Genomic DNA, 20,781 nt, shown 5'->3' with positions numbered 1-20,781 from the left:
ATTAAAGATGCAGTGATGATCAAATTACATTCTATTCAATATTGTATACAATACAACAATAATTGCACATTACAACATATTTTTTTTTTGCCCATATTTTCATCACTGAAGATGATTTTAGATAACCCTAACTCATGATAAACATAAATCTGCATATAACTATTGCACCAAACAAAAACATTACATCTACTACCGTTGAGCCATTGGAAAAAGACAGAAAATTATGTCCATCAGAATGAGAAAATTACAGTCACAGTAGGGGGATGTCAGTATTGACATAGTGTGAAATACTGTGATTAAAAAAAGGGCTGGCCATGTTTTTTGAGAGCTAAATATCGAGCCACATTCAGGGTCAGTGGAAATTGTGGGAGGATTTGTTCATTAGCAAATTATTTATTTCAGAGTTGTTCAAAGTAGAGTAAAAAAAACCCCTTTGAAACTTGTGAATGTAGTGTACTGTAGATGCAGGAGTCTGAAACATATGACTTTATAAAATGTGTCTACATACTGTATGTGGCTGTGCCGTGTCTGGGGGTGAATTGTGCCTGAGGGTCCAGAGTCTAGTCATTCATCTAAGCTGCACAGGAAAAATCCTATCTGTCTCTGATTTCACTTGATTTAGCTGTTGTCCATGCTATTTCTATCTTTTAACTTACATTTTCCTTTCCCTTTCCCCTTTGTTCTTTCTTTCGTTCTTTCTCTCAATCTCAAAGGACTGTGCAACAATGCAGTTCTGTGCCAATAAGCTGGATAAGAAAGACTTCTTTGGCCGCTCTGACCCGTTCATGGTGTTCTACAGAAGTAATGAGGACGGAACGTGAGTTAGCTGTCTTTCTCACTCTGATTTGGAGGCTGGAAAGTATGTCGTCTTTTCGTAAAGTAATGTCCGAGTGAAGAAAATTGGTTCTAGATAATACGTTTCACTTAGTAATCTTAACTCAGTTAAGGTGTACAATAAGAAATATTCTGACTGCAAAAACATAATCATGCAATGCATACTGCTTTGTTTGAGTTTAACATCTTTGCTTTTTGTTTCTTAGGTTCACTATCTGCCATAAAACTGAGGTGGTAAAGAATACGCTGAACCCCGTCTGGCAGCCGTTCACCATTCCTGTCAGAGCACTGTGCAATGGAGATTATGACAGGTGCACACACACATACACACACAGACATGCTGCATGTTAGTATGTACTGATGATTGTGTGCCTGTCGCCATTGTTCGCAGGTCACATTCACTAACAGTGCATGTGCGTAAAACCTGTGTGCAAATGCTTGACACAGTAATTGATGTCAATATACAGTATTTTTAAAAATGTAGGACAGTTTTTTTTTTAGATAAAACCATAAACAAATAACAGAAACGTCTATGTATTGTATCGTTACATATTAATTCTATTTTTGTAATCTTTATTTTGACTGATGTTTTATTAAATAAGATATAAAAAAAGTAATATTATATTGTATTATATATGTTTGTCATATCATAAATAAGAATAAACCTTAGCAAAATTGTGTTATTGTTCGATGCAGTCGATCAAGTGTAGTCTAGGACTATATAAAGGGGTTTAGTATATGTTATGTTTAGGCGTGTATTATGCTAATTCATCTGTAGGCACACACTCCCTTATTTAGAATCATTTTAGCAATGTGGATTTAACATTAGAATGAGGATAAGAGCACATTTGTGTGCATGCTGTGTTGTGAATCCTATAGAATTTTACAATGAGAGCGCTGTTGTACCTGAACGAGACCCTGTTTATGCGTGTGTTGAGAGGAATCGTGTCCCTGTGCTCTTTGATTCAGTCGCACATTGAGACCAGACTGCTGCTACTCATTGCATCAGCATTATTGGATCACAGACAGCCCTGTTCATGGTGCTGCACTGTTGTGATTTATGTGCTCCACAAGGAAACATTATTTCTGCTTTGAACTTTCTGTGTTACAGATATTTGTATGTTTGCACTGCACTGTTTCTTTGTTGGTCTCCATAGACCTATGTACTATCCAGTTTGTGTCAATCAGTTTGTTGTGTTCGTGAATATTTGGTAGGCTATACTTTTGTGTGTGTGTGTTCATTTTCATGGCCCAGGTGAGGCTTGCAGACATGTTGGCAGCTGTGTGTCATCTGAGAGCTGTCATAGCCAATCAGGACACAGGGAACAGAAGCACCTGCCACCCAGTCCCCTCCTGTCCTCCGATCCCGTGTGTGTGAGAGAGACCGAGCAAATAAAGAGAAAAAAAGGGAAACTCCAGCTGTTGTGGTGCTGTGCTAATTATTACCTGCTGCAAGGATGCCAGCAGAGAGGAGTATTTATATTGCAGTTGGGATATGTTCCTCAACAAAAAATATCTGTAATGAAAGTTTTATGTTATACAGATCCTGATATATTGGATTGAAGTCAGAATAGGGTCAGTCTGTGTCAAATTTCAGGAACTAAAAATATGATATGTCATGGATGAATATGGCTGGAATGACTTTAGAAAGGTGGCATCCATCATTGTTATATTTACACAGAGATTTGTTGGTCTGTGAATGAAATCTATTGACTTTAGCAACCTTTGTTGCATTAAATGCCAATGGTGACAGTTCATTCAGTTTCCATGCCTCACTCAGTGAAGCCTAATTCAACAAGAATTGCTATAGTCAACAGATTTTTCTAATACAGCTGTCAATCTCAGTACAAATGAAATGATTCTGCCACTTTCTAAAGACATTTTCCCCTCTCTAATCTGGCTCAAAATCTGTTGAAAAGTGTCATTTTGACCCCCTTCACAAAATAGTGCATTACTCAGAAAATATTTATCCATGGCATTTATTATTTTGGCTTTCTTCTTCATTTATATATGTATTATACCAGGAAAAAAATAACCATGGATTGACTGAAAAAAGCAAGTAATCAAGACTTTCAAGCAATAAATTGTCAGAGAGTATGATATTTTGTCATTGATTCATTTAAGAAACATTACATGTGAAAGATTGCTGCTATACTGATAATCACCTTAGGTTGTGCTGATATGATCCAAAAGCTCAAGTTGAGTTTGTTTTTAGCAGCTGTGACCATCAGTGTGTATCATCTGGGTGTTTATCTTTTTCTTTTCACAGAGACAAATGTTTTTGAGCATCAGGTTAGCAAAGAGGGTTGTGCCTCCTTCAGGGGTCTTAAACAAATAAGAGCACCTTTGGTTTGATTGACATGAGGGGAAGCCATAATTTGCCCATAGTGTCACAACTGATCTGCATCTGTGTGTGATCTTGGGGAGAGACAGGAACAGCACTTAACCCAGTCAATCAGCCACACTCCTGAGGGAAACAACTCAGACTTTACAGAGAAAATTACTGCAGGGCTTTCTGGTGTATCACATCTGGGTGGTTGGTAGAAAGTTTTGGATGTTGTTTTCCAGAAGAATGTCAAATAAAAATCGTTATGTTTAGCACTGTAGTTTTTAGTCTATAAATGTTGGCAGAAATTCTAATCAGACTACACATTTAGACTAAATGTGACTAAACATTTCCTATGTTTTCTGGTTTGAATTGTGAAGAATGTTTACTATATTTAAAATGTATTGTAAATATTTGTAACTTTTTGAAATTATTTTTAATTATATGCTACTGTTAAAATTTTTGGGGTTGGGAAGATTTTTGAATGTTTTTGAATTAGGTGTCATATGCTAACCAAGGCTGCATTTATTTGATTAAAAAAACAGTAAAACTAATTTTGTGAATTTTCACTACAATTTAAAATAACTGTTTTCTATTTTAATATATTTTAAATTCTAATTTATTCCTGTGATGGCAAAGCTGAATTTTCAGCAGCCTTTATTACAGTCTAAGTCACATGATCCTTCAGAAATTATTGTAATGTATTATCAATGTAAAAACTGTTATTCTGTTAAATATTTTTGTGGAATCTATTATTTTTTTTCCAAGGATTCTTTAAAAATTCAAAAGAACAGCATTTATTTGACATGGAAATATTTAAATTTAATGCATCCTTGCATAAAAGCAATAATTCCTTAAAAAAATGTACAGTAGTGTATATAATGTAATTTTATATAATATAGTTTATCTCCAATTGGCACTCCAGTGTATTATTGTGGTTTCACTATATAATTCAGAGTAAACATAAAATAAACTGTGGATGGTCACTTTACATGTCAGTCAGACTCTTGGCTAGAATATATTTCTTTGTGAACTGGATCTTTTGCTATTTCGTTAAATTTGCAGGGAATCTGAATTCTGATAGACAGGATGTGTGCCATATGATCTCTAATGAATCTACTACATCTGTTCTCTTACTCCAGAGATGAACCAGTCTGCTTTACCAACAGATGGAGAGTACTCTATGGAATTACTTAGCAGGGGCTCTGTGTTTAGGTCCATTCTTTCATCCCAACTCAGATGATGGTTTTGTACCATAGGAGATTTCATTAATACCTTTGCAGAGTAAACAAACAGAGAACTATTCTAATCAACCAACTGTACAAAATTATAATTTTTATCCTGCGACCGTGGATATTTCCTGATTACCATCACATTTCCAGTTTTTGTGGTATAATCAAGTGAAAAATGAATTCACATGATTTCTGTTTAAGCTTGAGGTTTAAGGGCTAGTTCACTTAAAAACATTTATTGTGATGTAATCCTTAAAAATAAAGAAGATATTTTGAAGAATGTATAAGTATTTTTTTTTTATTGTCCACAATAAAAGTCAAAGGAATTAATTTTTTTTTGTCAGTTGCATGCACAACAAAGCTGAAACATTCTTCAAAATAGCTTCTATTGTGTTCTGCAGAACAAAGTAACTCGCACAGATTTTAAACGAAATGAAGACGATTTTTATGTTTGGATGAATTATCCCTTAGTAGGAACAACAGCATCCAAAGCACAGCATACATTAAACTAGTTATTAACCTGAAAAATTCCTGAATTGTGTGTAATCTTTACAGTTGCCAGTTTTTTGTTTCATCAAATTCAAGCATATCCCTGCATTTTGTGATAACAAGTGTGTGACGTGCTTCAGTGCCAAATGCCATTTAGAGCTATTACCCTCAAAAGCCATTTTTATTAACGAGGCTACAAATCTCAGCTGTCTCTGTGTAATTGATCACGTTAACTTGCTTTGAACACAATGACTTTCTAATTATTCAAAACTTCAGATGTAATTAAGGTTTAAATGAAACTCGTCTGTGTCCTGTCAGGTGACGCTCCACGGCTGCTCTGTGTCACAGCCCGGGAGTTCAGTCCCTGCCGACCGTTGTTTAATTCTGAGTGCACTGTCTGGATAATGGCTTATAATTGGTTGGTTTTAGCATGTAGATGAAGGCATATTTAAATCAAAAAGCATCCATCAGTTCCTCTGCCACTCTCTTTTTTGTGTCTGAAATATTGTGTCTGAACCATGTTTCTAAATGCTCTGTTTAAAATTTTTCAGGTCAATTAAAGTGGAGGTGTACGACTGGGACAGAGATGGCAGGTAGAGAAACACGCATTGGTTTTTTTCACACTGCACATTTATGTAATATATTCTCCTATGTATGCATTTGGTACACCCTACAGAAGGCACTTTATTTTTTCAAATCATAATTTTTCCTTCATAACGAAGCGACAAAATTTCCCTCTAGCTTCCTGCAGTACTGTCAGCTCTGCTCTAAAATGCCTGGCAGTAACAAATACAGATCACTCCAGATTTCATATGGAAGTTCAAATCCATTTATCTTCATCATCACACACAGTAAGAGCCTCTTTGTCGTTCTTTGTGCTTCAGTCATGATTTTATCGGGGAGTTCACCACCAGCTTCAGAGAGCTCTCTCGCGGCCAGAGTCAGTTCAACGTGTACGAGGTGAGTTCACTGAAGCAGATACTGATCCATTGATCATCAGAGGATCTCTTGTATTTGGATAAAAGGAGTGATTCTAGCTTCATGAATTTATGATGTCAGATAAATAAATTAAGTCAGTCTGTTTTGACTAATATAGGGGAGACTGCATTTAGTTTGAATATATCCTTGATATTCAGAATGGTTCAATAAGTGTTATTATTTTTGTTCAAAATATTATAATTATAAAATGCATACATTCTTTAAAAAAGTATATATGTATATGTCTGAACAGCAACAACAACAACTATTATTATTATTATTTATTATTATATTTAAATAGTAATAATACTGTAATAATACTGTTTTAATGCTGTGCCAACCAAACTGACAACCTGCCATGTTGGAGCAGGTTTAGTTAATAATGAAAAAAATGTAGGAAAATTTTGTCTAACTTGAGCTTTCATATGCATTAAGTTGGATTTTCTTAAAATATATTCCATGAGAGATCCAGCAAGCAATGAAAATTGCACCATTCCAAGTCTCCCTCGTTCATGCTTTGTGATTATCACACTTTGTCTGGCAGCAAGTACAGCAGCAGCAAATGAGTGTGAGAGATAGTGTTTATGGAAGAGAGCAAGAAAAAAAGTTAGGGCAATGAGACAATGTATGATGGTACAAAGCGTGTGTTTATGTGAGAAAGAAAGAGAGAGAGTAACAGAGAGCTATGCGGAGGTGAGGAGTGTGTGTAAATGTGCCATGTGTGTGTGTGTTCACCCTAGCATTTGCTCAGTGGTGGGGTGAAGGGGTGGTGAGATGTTCAGTTCCAGTGGTGTGCTGAAAGGATCTGGGGTTTCCTGGGGATTGAGTTGGACAAACAACACTAGGAGCTGCGGTGTCGGTTCAGTTAAACCCCAATCCATACAAATCACATCATCTGTGTCCTGGTTTCCAAACTGTTAGCCCAAGTTGCATATGTAAGCGACCTGAACTGGATTTCTCAAAGCATCTGAAGACTTAGCTCAGTTGTGTCTTTGAAAGTAAGTGGAACAGAATTGACTAGCAATCTGGAAATGATCCAGTAGCAGTGCTCTCAAATTCTCTTCTTTTAGATTTAATGTAACGTGTCTAATGAGAACCATTTTCTCTCATTCTCTGTCTCTCACTCACACACACACACTCCCACTCTTCGTGTAAATGATGTGTCATTTTTACATTTTCTATTTAAGGTGGTGAATCCTAAAAAGAAACTTAAAAAGAGAAGATACATCAACTCTGGCACAGTGAGTAGTGAATTTGCTCTCCTAAATTCCTGCACAAATCAGTACCTTTTGTCTACATTTAAATGAAGTTTACATTTCTTATGACACTGTCAAATAATTTTTCTTTCCTAAAACAAACAAACAAAAAATATTTGGAAAACATAAACAGTAAAAATAATTCAAGAGATGTTCTCTAAAAGCATGTTCTCCTTTTCTCTCTTTAACAATAATGCTATTTTAGTATTACATAGGTTTATAGTATCTATTAGATATTTTAAATTAGCTTTTATATTTTCATTTTAATATGTATTTTAGTAATTATATGTTTTGTCATTTGTATACATTTTTTATATTTCTATTCAGCTCTAATTTTTTAATTTAATGTTTTGTAATTTTAAACCATTTTGTTTCTGTTAGTTGCCAGTTCTAACATTTCTAAGTATCTAGTTTTATATCTAACAATTTTTTCATTGTATTCACTGCTTTCTTACATGGATTCATTTTGTCCAGCTGTACTTCACAAGGTCTCTGAACGTCTGGATATTATTCAGATAAATTACTTGAGAATCTGAGATCCAAGTCCCCTGACTGAACAGTGTAGTGAAGTAATATTGGAGGTCTGGGTGGATAACAGTGATTGATGATCCACAAAGTCTCTCCGCATTGACTGCCATGAATTGGCTTTGAGATTGTAATCAAAACTCAGATGAATAGTCCGTCACCTGTCTTCCTCCCAACATGGAAAGATTCTGATTCTCTAATGACAGTACTAATGAAAAAGACTGTGCGACCCTGACAGCTGAGAGAAGTGTCTTTGCATAATGCCATGATGGATTGTTTCATGGCAGATGTGGTTTGTGCTCATATGCTGATGTAAACCGTCTGTTCTTTGTTGCTCAATTACCCAGGTGACACTGCTTTCATTCTTGGTGGAAGCCGAACACACGTTCCTGGACTACATCAAAGCAGGGTACGGATGAAAATACACACAATCACCCTCATGTAAGCGTATGTACTGTATTTAGACTTCTCTGAATGCTTCTGAAATTGCTGCGTCACAACATGTAATTTTTGTAAACATTCTCAGAGGATGTAAAGGTCAGAATCTTGCTGAAGCCATCAGGATGTTTAACAGTTATGGCGTCAAACAGCTTTGGAAAAGAGCTCCGGTAAACAAGACCTGAATAACCACTTAAATGTTAAACTAGAACAACAAACACGACTATTGTAGTAGTTACTGTAATCAGCATTCAGGGGTTGCCAGGTCCTCTTCAGTTTGACTGATGAAAGGCTGGCCTTCGGCACGGATACCACTATTGTAGAAAACATCTCGGAGTCTTCGACCTTATACTGTGGTCTGATCCACTGATATCTCTGGCATTAGGAAATATGACCCATTGACCCTCTGTGTCTGTTATCTCTGGCATAAAGACTGCATCCTAAACCTGAAAAATGTTGCACTGACAGGCAGTATCTTGTGGTAAGAAGGCATCAGGGTAGGAAGGCAAGTTAGAATTAAAATAAGCAAATAAATCCAATTAATTAAAACACTGTGCTGAAACATTTAAAGTCATCATTTTTTTTATTTAGCAATAATGCATTAAATTGTTTACAAATAATTGCTGCTGAAAATTTAGCTTTATTATAACTTAAAATCAGACTCATCTGCTTTATCAGCTGTAATGTGTGACTACAACAGCAGGTAATTCATCTGATAACCTTGCTTAATGTTTTGAATGTTTAGCTCTCTCAACCCTTATCCAATACTGATAAGTTTCTTTCATGGTTCCTGTCCCACGCTGTCCCATCCTGTTGGAGACTGATATCACCCAGTATCTCTCACTTTGTCAGTCAGGCTATGCTGTTTAAGAGACGTTTTGAGTGAAGGAATGATAAAGACTCCAGTTCTAGATTTGACTTGACTCGACTTGGTGTTGTGGTCTGGGTGGCTAGTACAATTACTGTTTTACAGTTTTTCGTATCTTACTCCAGTCTTCAGTGTCACATGATCACATGATCCTTCAGAAGTCATTCTAATGTGCTTATTTGCTGCTCAAGAAACAAATTGTGCTGCTTAATGTTTTGGTTGCTTAATTTCTTTCAGAAATGAAAATTGTGAATTGTACTGTTATGGCACGTGGCTCAAATGGGATTGCAGCAAAAACAGAGACACACGAGAAAGCCAAAAGTAGAATGCAAGATTTATTAACAAAATCAAATTTGAACAAAAAGAAGAACCATGTATGTAACAGTCAGGAATCAGTGGTGTCAAGTTAAATTAATGCATGGAGGTGTAATGTAGTGTAGCAATGTTGGATGTACAAAAGAAACAAACTTAAAGGAGACCAAACTAAAAAACTTATATATATATAAAAAAAAAACAGCTCTCTTGTATCCAGTCATCTTGCTTCTTTTAAGATTCCCAAACGGAAGTCAACAACATGTGTCCTCAGAAAACAATCAATCTCGGTCAGAGGAAAACCCCAAATAAGACATACAGTAAGTCATCACATACTATATTTTAAGGGTGTTTAGATATATTTCCCAGAAAACAAGAAAAAAAAATATTTGTACAGTCAAAGTGATATTTTTCCTTGTCTCTACACTCTCAGAAAAAACGTACAAAAGTTGTCTTTTCAAAATGTATAATTCAGGGTACCAATATGTATGCTTTATGGGTAAATAAGTTACAAAGGTGTACCTTATTCAAAGGTACCACTCCAGTGACAGCTTTTGTAACTTTTATCCACGAGTGTAGGGTTTAAAATAATTGTGGCAAAAGCCTAAAAATAAAAAACAAAGAGGCAGAGTAATAAAGAAAGCGAGACTGAGTGTAAACAGTCTGTTATATGTAACTATCCAAAGACATGGCTGACCTTTCACACCGGAGTAATCTATATTGCTCTGACATCACCCAGTGTGCCACGTTCAGTTCACACCGAGTCAGATCACTCTGTCCACACTCAAACTGCTTTCTGTCAGGTTTTCACCTTTGTTATTTTTTTTCATCAGATTCTGACCTTTAATATTGACGCTGAAAGCAGACCTTTGTATGGATTTCCCATTGCTACACTTTTCACTTTCCTTACTTTCCTCTTTTCTTTTTATAAACAGGACTATATATAACCCTCTTCGTTCTTAAATCATCATATCCCGGTTCAGAGAGAGATGGATTCACTTTTTATTGTTGCGAATGAGTGAAATAATCATATCTTAAGAGAGAAGTGTTAATTATAGTGCAGGTCATAAAGGCAGGTCTCAGAGTTAATATAAAATGTAAAACCTTTTCTGAGGACCTTTTTAAATATTTAATTATGTTTTTTAATAGAAACGGACTGCAGGAAGAATTTCTGACTTATTCACATTTACATTGAGCTCAGCTTTTATTGGTAGAAATATATTTCTTCAACAGTAAATAAAGACTCATTAGACAATAGACACACAATGAGACAAATGTTGACATAATACAGATCAAAATAAAATTTGAAATAATACAGATTTCAGTTTAGAGTAGTATAGCTTAGATAATTTAAGGCCCGTTTACACCAAGCATGATAACTATAAAGATAACGATAAAGATATAGTTCTAAAAAATCGTTCTCGATATTAAAGAATAGCAGAGTCCACACTACAACTATAACGATAAAGGCATAGAGAAACGGTATCGTTGGAATCATTTTCAGAACGATTTTTATCCAGCTGATGAATGATACAAACATTGACATCCAATCAGAATCCATCCTGCTATAATGAGCTCGAGGATTTAAAGCGGCAGACGCACATGCGCTCAGAATAAACAGACGATATCGTTCGCTGGTGTGGACGCTAATATCGTTATCTTTATAGTTATCTTTATAGTTATCGTTCTTGGTGTGAACGCGGCTTTAGTCTTGGGAAATTTGTTGAGAAATAATTGTTTATACTGAAATCTTTCAAATTTGAGTAGTTTTTGAGTTAAACTGAGCACAGTTTGTGATTTTGTTGAGATCTCCTCTGAAACCCTAAAGGAGATACACAGGATTATGTGGAATACTTAGGAGTTAAACCTAAAAATGGTTTCCATTAATCTCCATTATTTTTTTTCTATTTCATTGCCTTCTGGGTGAAATTAAGAGTTAGGATTAGATTTGTGATTAACTTCCAATGGGAGATACAGTAGTAAGAATCATAAGTACCTTTTTATGGAAATGTGTGATGCTTTTGTTCTTTCTTATTTTCTGCAACTAATCTTAGTGAAGCACTTTTTTTTGATAGGTGATTAGATCTTAAGAAGTATCTTGAACTCTTCAGATTGCACTTCATCCTGGGCCAGAATGAGATATTGTGTAAAATGTCATTGAAGAATTCATAAGGGAAATCTAGCCTTAGAAAGACAGAAGACATTTATAACCAGACAGTAAGGAAATACAAAACTACTGCATTGCAGAGACGTGTGTGTTCCTGAATCACTGGAAAAAGGGATTCGTATATATATATATATTTCAAATACTGTACATTATTGTAGGTCCTCTATGCCCCGCCTCTCTTAAACGCGTCGTTTTCTACAAAGTCCCTCCTGCTGACAAGCGCAGTCTGCTCTGATTGGCCAACTGACCCAGTGCATTGTGATTGGCTGAACACAGCAAGCACTTGAAATGTAAGAAATGTAACACCCCTTTCCATAATCACGGGCTTTATCTTTCAAAATAAATGTAAAGACAGTTAATAATGTCTTTAGTTTTACCATCAGTTCAAGCCTGAAAGGGGAACAGAGTCACGTGACAGACACAGTGATGAAGCTTGTATGTGTTTGCAGTACACAAGCCACGGACGGATAAGACAGCTGACGCCACTGTAATGTGACCCTCTCTCTCTCTCTCACTGACGCACGCACATACGCACACACACACACACACACACACACACACACACACTTGCGCGCGCGACGTGCAAAACTCCACATTTGAACATTAAATAGCAAATACTTAAACTAATAACAAAACATACTTATGAGCAGTCATTTATAGCCAGCTGAACGTAGGCCTACTGTATCAGGGCACTGGATCAGTGCATTCTCTCAAAGTGACAGTCTTTGTATTTATCAAACAGCAACAACAAAGAAATCACTCAATGCTCTTAATTGAAAAGCTTTTGTAACTTTAATGAAGAACAATCTTAAATTTATACAGTCCAATATGCAATGCTGTTTTACATTTGGTTACTTTATTCAATTTCTGTACCTAAATACTAATACTAGACCTCCCTAAAAAATTGAAAATCACTGTTTATTTTACTTGTATCAAACCGAACCATGTTAAAGTTGAACCGTTCCACCTCTAAAATATAATGACAGTGCTTTTTGAATTAATTGGATCAAAAGTGTTAATTTGTCATGAATATAAAATACATCTGTCTGCACTGTTGCTAATGTGACAGTCACAATCCCATCATTCTATATCATTCTATTCTAGCTGTTTTTTTTACTCCTGTAGATGTCATTCAGAATTCCACCATTAGGATAAATGTTCTTCATATAAAAGCTTCGGTCCAAAAGCGTCCTAAAGTTTCTTGTCTCCACCTAAGCAGCTATTGAAGTTCCCAGTGTAATGCAGATTAATGCACTATTCCCGACTTTGTGCCTGGGGATATTAGTGATAATCAAAAAAAAAAAAAAAAACACCTCAAGATGGACAGAAAAAAGGCATGAAGATAAAGGAGCATAAACAGAGCTTGTTAATCACAATTGTGCTGCTCCCCCTGCCTTTCTGTTAATTTTGTGCTGAGTTAAATAATAAAAAATGGCTGGTAAAAGGGATTCAGTTTTATGGTCCCTACCCAAGGTCTTTGCATGAACACAATACCCTTGTGTTACGTATGAATATGATTTGGCCTGAATCACTGAATTGTGGTCATGTTTGCAGATGTACAGTGGATGTTTAAAATACATAATTACTCTCTGCTGACCCATCACTGATGAATCAGCTCTTAGGAAAACATCTCGCCGCAGGGGTTGCATATGAATGACAGCTGTAGCCGCCTGCTGATTAGAGCCTGCTTTGAAATGTTTTTCCCCCATTTCGTTTTTGTGTTTTACCCACTTGCATCCGAGGACAATTTCTTTGTCAGTGTGGAAATGTTTTATAAATATTCACTGACCTCATACTCCATGTTATCTGACATTCTCGTCCACAGCTCATTTCTCATTTATACTGAGAGCGCAATAGAGTTCAGGCTGAAAATGGAATGCCATTGAGATTCAGATATTAGATGTCATTATGATATTTTCAAGTGCTTCAGATGTTATCTGTACAAGTGTTCTGCACTCCCATCAGCAGCAAAAAATAGTTTGTTCCCATATAATCCGTTCCATTATGCAGGTGTTCAGATTAACCATTTGTTTTCTATGGGCTCTGTGTTTTCTGTTCATTTAAATGGAGATAAACAATAGCAAACTAAACTCTTGTAAAACTTAAAAAAGAAGAGGTTTTTTTTATGTTTTATGGCCATTTAAAAATGCCTGTATTAGAATCTGTAACAGATTTTGGTATATTTTATTTTGATTTCAATTTATTTATATAGCACTTTTCATTAATTTAATTTAATTGAATTATATGTTTTGTAACTAATAAGGTATTAAATTGCATTTTTTACTAGCACAGTAGCTTTTTGACCCTACTGTGTGTGTGTGTGTATATATATATATATATATATTCAAAGGATCCATACTGTGTCCGGTAAATGTACTGTCCTCCAGCCAGTCTCTCTGCATGATAATAAGCATCAGTAATCCAAAACTAAGCTGGAGTTCTCACTGCTCACTGAGTTGTGAGCAGATCTGTGATGTTTGGTGGTTTTGTATGTGGAAGTCTTCCTTGACTGCTGTTCCGAGACCAGTTTCACTGTTGCCTTAATTAAAAAAAAAAATGTGGAAAAAGAAGTGGGTTTACACAGATGTTGGATCTGCCAACCAAGCAGAGTTGATTGTGAGGAACGTCTGGCTGCTGAATAGGAGGTTGGATATCTGCCTGTCAGACGAGAGACGACACAATGCAGGGCTGGAGATGGTAATTAAACCAACTGCTTGAATAGCAGGAGTGGAAACATTGGAGTGTTTTGAAGCTGGAAATGTGATCTGTGCCGGTTTGGGGTGAATCAGGATCCATCACCCTTGTTGAGCCTCACCGTCAGGTTCTCACATCTGTGATGTGTGTAAAATTTGGCTTAAATTGAAATGCTTTCATTTTTACTCTCTCTCTTTGTCTCTCTCTAGCACTCAGATCCATTTCACAGTGGCTATTGATTTCACTGCATCCAATGGTAAGTTTATTTGTTTTAAAGTGTTGATTGTGTTTGCTGTTTTGTATTTGTTCTCCATGCTGTCGACCAACATGTCTGAATAAGATTTTAACCTTGATTTATGATCTGTCTCTCTCTTTGAACCCTAGGGAACCCTTCTCAGTCTACCTCCCTGCATTACATGAACCCCTATCAGATGAATGCATACGCCATGGCGTTGAAGGCCGTGGGCGAGATCATTCAGGACTATGACAGCGATAAGATGTTTCCTGCATTGGGCTTTGGAGCCAAGCTTCCTCCTGATGGCCAGGTTTCCCATGAATTCCCCCTGGTACCTGTTCCTAGATATGATAGATTATGTGGATTTCACAGCTAGCTGGCGCATATCCAGTGTCATATCTGTTTGAATCCTTAAAAAATACTTGCCGTGTTTTTCAGACACTCTGAATATCATTGCTTTATCCTGTTTGTGAAATTTAATTTGTGAGGGTATGTATGGTTGTTTTGAAGTATTTATTTAGTTGTTTGCTCATATGTTGATTATATCGTAATTAGAAATGCTTGGTTGTATCTTTGTAATGTGTAAACAAGGCTCTCCTGACACTCCTGCTCATTAACTTCACCCAAGCATTTATGATGATTGTGTGCCAAACCGTCATCTCGTTGAGCATTTTGAGTCTCTTAATTAGTTTTTGCCAACTCTTTCTCTTTTTTTTCTTTATCAGCTACTCCTTCTTCCACCTCTTTTTCCTTGTGCTAGAGGATCATGACTATTCATTCTTGCTGCTTCACTCTTCAAATATTACTGTCCTTAGAGCATGAATAATTATCTGATGATGAATCATAAAATACTGAACAGTTTCTAAGATTCCTAAGGGTGACACACTAGAGAAAGTTTTGGCAGTACGTTTGATGAATATGATTGTGCAAAATGGGGTATGCAGAAAGAGCCATGAAAGAACCAGTTTTTAGTTGCATGACACTTTTTTTGTCTTCCCTTCATGGGGAAGGAAGTACAACCTCTGCTGGGCCTTCTTGACAAAGGAGTCTATGTGGAACTTCCACTTCAGGTCCCCAGGAACTTGAATGACTCCACTGTTGTTACAGTGCTTTTCATGATGGTGATTTGGGGGGAGTGCAGGGGGGTTCAAAAAGACACATGGGTACAAAGAGCTGAGTTAATTTGGAAAGGAGGAGGTTTGGGATGATAGTGTTGAAGGCTGAGCTAAACAGCCTACAGAGAGGAAGTCATACATAAGTCTCTGGTCTGTCCAGATTTTGCAGGGTGTAATGCAGTCACGTGGGTTCCTCCTGATGTCCACTATCATCTCCACTGTTTTAAGTGTGTTCAGACAAGGTTGTTATAACTGCACCAAACAGCCAGCTCTTTAACCTCCTTTCTGTAAGCAGACTTGTCTCCATCCTGGATGAGGCTGATAAGTGTGGAGTCGTCTGAGAACTTCCAGAGCTTGACAGAGGGGTCTTTAGAGGAGCAGTGGGGAGAGAACACATCCCTGAGGGGCACCAGTGCTAATGGTGAGGGTGCTGGATGAGAATTTTCCCAGCCTTACTAGCTGCTGCCTGTCTGTCAGGAAGATGGTAAAGAGCTCACACAATGGAGGTGGGTACAAAGAGCTGAGTTAATTTGGACAGGAGGAGGTTTGGGATGATAGTGTTGAAGGCTGAGCTAAACAGCCTACAGAGAGGAAGTCATACATAAGTCTCTGGTCTGTCCAGATTTTGCAGGGTGTAATGCAGTCACATGCTGACTGCATCATCTACAAACCAGTTTGCTCTGTAAGCAAACTGTAGGGGGTCCTGCAAGGGTCCGGTGATGTCCTTAAGGTGGGCCAGCACCAGTTTTTCAAATGACTTCATGACTACAGATGTTAAAGCCACAGGTCTGTAATCATTTAGTCCTGTAAATTGGGGTTCCTTTAGGATGGGGATGATGGTGGAGTGTTTGAAGCAGGAAGTGACTTTGCACAGCTCCAGTGATCTGTTGAAGATCTGTGTGAAGATGGGGGCAAGCTGGTCAGCACAGGTTTTTAGAAAGGCTGGTCTAACACCATCTGGGCATGGTGCTTTCTTTCTCTTCTGTTTCCGGAAGACCTGACACATCATTTTCAAAGATCTGCCATGCAGGAGGGGAAGAGAGAGATGCTGGAGGTGTTAATAGATCCATGGAGAGAAGTTCAGAATGGGTGTGGGGTGTGAGACTGTGTTTTTCAAACCTGCAATAAAATTCTTTAAATTTATGTGTTTTTGGTCTATTTATAGAAGAGTGTGTCCCCATTCCTGTAGGAATTGTCTTTGGCCTGACGGAGCTGTCTGAGTTTTGCAGTGAACCATGGTTTGTAGTTATTGCACTGTAAAAGAGTCATGGTAGTGATGCATATATCCTTATAGAAACTGATATATGATGTTACAGAATCCGTAAACTCGCCCAGATCAAAGACAGCATCTTCTAAAACACTCCAAACAGTGTAGTCGAAGTAACCTTGTAAATCCCACTCTGCTTCAGTAGTCCATCTTTTTACAGTCCTTATTACAGGTTTAGCTGATTTCAGTTTCTGGCTGTAGGTCGATATAAGATGAACCAAACAGTGATCAGAGCTGCCTGTGGGACAGAGTGATATGGATCCTTTATTGTGGTGTAACAGTGGTCCAGTATATGACTGACCCTGGTAGGACATATAACGTGCTTCCTGTATTTTGGCGGTTCACATGTGAGGTTTGCTTTATTAAAGTCCCAGAGAATGATAATTGATTATTTAAGAATGATTAACAGAGTCTGGGTATCTGGGTGTTGGCCCGCTTCCCAAGCTTGCATTTCCGCCAACTGCAACGTTCAGTAAAATGTCAGCGTAATCAAAAAACGGGAGAAGATTGTGTGGTGTTTACTGCTGAATGCTCCGCAGTTTATCTCTGGTAAAACTTATTGTGTTTGAAAAACAAAAAAATGCAGCCATATATGGCGCCATCTTGAAACAGACAATCTAATCTAATCTAATCTTTTGATTTGGCCTTGACAGTAGAGGCACAGTGTTGATTAAAATCTGTTGTTCTTTTTGAAGAATGGTAATGTAGATAACCCATACTGCAATGGGATGGAAGGCATTCTAGAGGCCTACCACGAGAGTTTGAAGACTGTCCAGCTCTATGGACCCACCAATTTTGCTCCTGTCATCAACCATGTAGCAAGGTAAGACAAATGCAACAGCACTCGCTCAAAGGAGCATACTGGCACAGTTGAACGTTTATCCTGTGAAAAAGAGAAGAAAGACAGTGCTGAGATAGATTTTTGGACTCAAATTATTAGAAAATTATCCTATTAAAATCAAAGTCTTGCTCAATCGAGCAAATTTTTTTATCTTGACTTTATTTTGAGTGGTGTCTTTACAATTTTGGAAAAACAAAGGATCACATTTTAAGCTGGTGTTGTAGGACTCATTGGCTAAAACTTCATAGCCAGAAACATAATTGATGCGCTTTTGGAGATTATTATGGTTTGGTAAATTTTCAAGGTCAAAATCTAGTCATTACAATAGGAATCTGCATAATCTGGAACTTTACTTCAGGGCAAAAGATTTTCCTACACAGATTTAAAAATGTGTTTAAGTTGGTCTCACCAATTTGTCACTGTAATCAACAGAGTGTCACTCATGTGAGCTTACATTTAAGTTCACTGTTTAGGGTGCTGCTTCTGTTTGCATATTTTTAGGCTGTCCCAGGTACTAATGTATGAAAGCAAGTTTTGACCTTAGAGTAAAAAATTAAACTGTCAGATTGTGTCATAAAGTCGGAACTGTGCAAAATAGTTACAAATGTGATACGTACATATGCAAGATATGAGATATAATATTGCAATTGATAGACAAAGTTACAATTGATATACATATATCATATACATTTTGGGAAACAATTTGCAATAAAGTCGCATTTATGAGAAACAAAGCTGAAAAAAATAATCACAACATGCATGACAGACCAGTCATTGCAGTTCTGAGAAACAAAGTCCAAACTGAGTTATAAAGTAGCAATTATTAGGAACAGTCACAATTGTGAGATATAAACTCACAATTATGTGCAACAAAGTGACAATTGTGAGCTGTAAAGTTGCAATAATATGAAACAAATTCGTAATTGTGAGCAAAAGTACAAGAAGCTGCAATTACAAGTAAAAAGATGAACTAGACTTTTTCCATATTCTGAGGCAGACACAGGCTTCTCTATACATGAATACCGTAGCTAATGTGGTAGTGATTGTATGTTTTGTCAATTAACATATAGATGATTTAACAAGTATAAAATATATGTTTCTTGTTGCTGTAACTGTGTGTGGACGTCAGAGAGGCCAGATCTCCATTCATAGCTTCTGTAAAGTGTTTTGCATCACAAAGAGCATTATGGGATTTTGATGAAGGCAGAAGAGCTGTGTCAATAGCACAGGGACATCCCAGAGCAAATATATATATAGATGAGGTTCAGCACTGAATACTAAGTGTGCATTGAGGGTGCTCATTTTTTTCATTATTCATCCTCCATGTTAAAACAATCAACATTACCAGCACAAAGAAATTTTCAGATTTGGGTTATGGTTCATTTGGGTGATTTGGATCATAACGTTTTCTGCTAATATGTTTGTTAATATGAAAAGGTGACTGTGTGTGTGTGTGTGTGTCTGCACACACAGGTATGCTGCAGCAGTTCAAGACGGCTCGCAGTACTTTGTGCTTCTCATCATCACAGACGGTGTGATATCAGATATGGCTCAGACTAAAGAAGCCATCGTCAATGTGAGTTATCCTTGACCTCTCTGTCTCTCTCTCTAGCCTACTGTCTTCAAAAATAGTTTGTCTCATCATACTCTGGTGCAACATTGCATCACAAGAGCCCCTGAGGCAAAGCCTAAGAAGAGTTAAAGTGCTTTTTGGGTCTTCCGGAGGTCCTCTCTGCACCTAATGGGATTCATCTGTCACCGTTGCTATGGTTACCCAGCAGACTGGATTTAAAGGGAATTTGCGACTGTTTAGTCACATTATTAAAACAGCCACACCTTCCTTTTAAGATCTTGCCTGCTGCTCTTTCTCTTCTTCACCCTCTACCAATGTTGCTTTGATCTTGGCCCTCAGTCAAACGGTAAACATTTCTGCACTGACTGATATGGGTTCAAGCACTTTGAATAACTGAAAACTTCATGTTCGTTATTCATTTCTATGCCCTGAGTGATTTTTATTGAAGTCCGCTATGGAAATTCCACTCATGTGCTTTTTTTTGGTGGTCTTTTTAAAATAATTAGATAAAAATGAGCACTTTGAAGTGTTTCTCATATGCACTCTCTCAATCTGACTGCTGCTTTTTGGCCTTTTATATACAGTATATTCTAGCTGAAGTAGCTGAAGCAAAATGTAGGATAATTCCAAGGACTGAATGGTCATTGGTTTTTGTCATCACTAATTTTGACCATTGGTATTTTTTTAACTACAGTAATTACTCTGTAATAACCATTTCCTGACATTATTTTTTGTCTTGTTTCCCCCCCAAAATATCGAAACAACTTCAAATAAATAAGCTTGAGAAGTAAAAGTACATTTTTCTCACTTCCATTAACTTTTTATTTTTTTTAAGTCCCCTAAATCTGTATTTTTAGAGCAACTGAAGTTCATTTTGAGGATCGTATGATCTAATATCGGTCTTTAAATGCAAGATATGTAAAGTGTATACTTACAGTAGTTCCACTTTAGCACAATCAAATATACTTAAGTATTTCTTTAGATGGACTTAGACTACTTCTGCAAAATCAAAGTATATTTTTTCCAATTTAGCAGACTTTAAATATATCAGTTAATTGTACCAAAAGTACAGTCACAGGGTATTTTATATTATGCACATAAATACATAAATGTATTTGTATACTTAGCATGAAATAAATCTTTATGAATTAAAAAAAAAAATACTTTTAGTATATTTATTTTTTCACTAGGGTTGCCATTTCATTGTAATTAGTTGTAAAATTTACCATCAGTTTCTGAGTGAAAATTGTTTCTTCTATTTTTTTTTCAGTGTATATTTAAACATCCCTAAAATAAATAAATAATATTTAGATATAAATAAATAATTTACTTGAAGAATGTTTGCATAAAGAAATAAAGGGATAGTTCACTTTCAAATTAAATTTTGGTATGTTTTAGCTTACCTCAAGGACATCCAAGATGTAGGTGTCTTTGTTTCCGCAGTAGTTCCCATTTTGATATTTTTAGGTCAAACCGTTCTTGTCTGTGACTCATATAATGGAGGTCTATGCTCACCACCTCAAAGAGCATGCACAGAGGAGTCCAAATTAAACAATTCCCCATCGTAAGTACACATTGATGACCTAAGACACGAAACTAGCGGTTTGTGTGAGAAAACAAACAGTATTTAT

At 36.6% G+C, this 20,781-nt stretch overlaps 1 protein-coding gene across 2 annotated transcripts in view; it reads left to right on the top strand.

Moving 5' to 3' along the window:
* Positions 1–20,781, top strand: part of LOC132114598 (copine-5-like) — a 102,329-nt gene that overhangs the window by 71,210 nt on the left and 10,338 nt on the right. For both annotated transcript variants that reach the window (XM_059522795.1, XM_059522794.1), the window contains 10 exons: positions 714–817; positions 1,041–1,145; positions 5,433–5,474; positions 5,766–5,841; positions 7,047–7,100; positions 7,988–8,049; positions 14,329–14,375; positions 14,504–14,685; positions 17,432–17,559; positions 19,051–19,153. In XM_059522795.1, the coding sequence (XP_059378778.1) occupies positions 714–817; positions 1,041–1,145; positions 5,433–5,474; positions 5,766–5,841; positions 7,047–7,100; positions 7,988–8,049; positions 14,329–14,375; positions 14,504–14,685; positions 17,432–17,559; positions 19,051–19,153 (903 nt within the window). The remainder of the gene's footprint in view (positions 1–713; positions 818–1,040; positions 1,146–5,432; positions 5,475–5,765; positions 5,842–7,046; positions 7,101–7,987; positions 8,050–14,328; positions 14,376–14,503; positions 14,686–17,431; positions 17,560–19,050; positions 19,154–20,781) is intronic.

Source organism: Carassius carassius, chromosome 34 (genome assembly GCF_963082965.1).
Source record: "Carassius carassius chromosome 34, fCarCar2.1, whole genome shotgun sequence".
Classification (NCBI taxonomy): domain Eukaryota; kingdom Metazoa; phylum Chordata; class Actinopteri; order Cypriniformes; family Cyprinidae; genus Carassius; species Carassius carassius.
The sequence above is the reverse complement of the archived record's forward strand: the minus strand, read 5'-3'. Positions and strand labels throughout refer to the sequence as shown.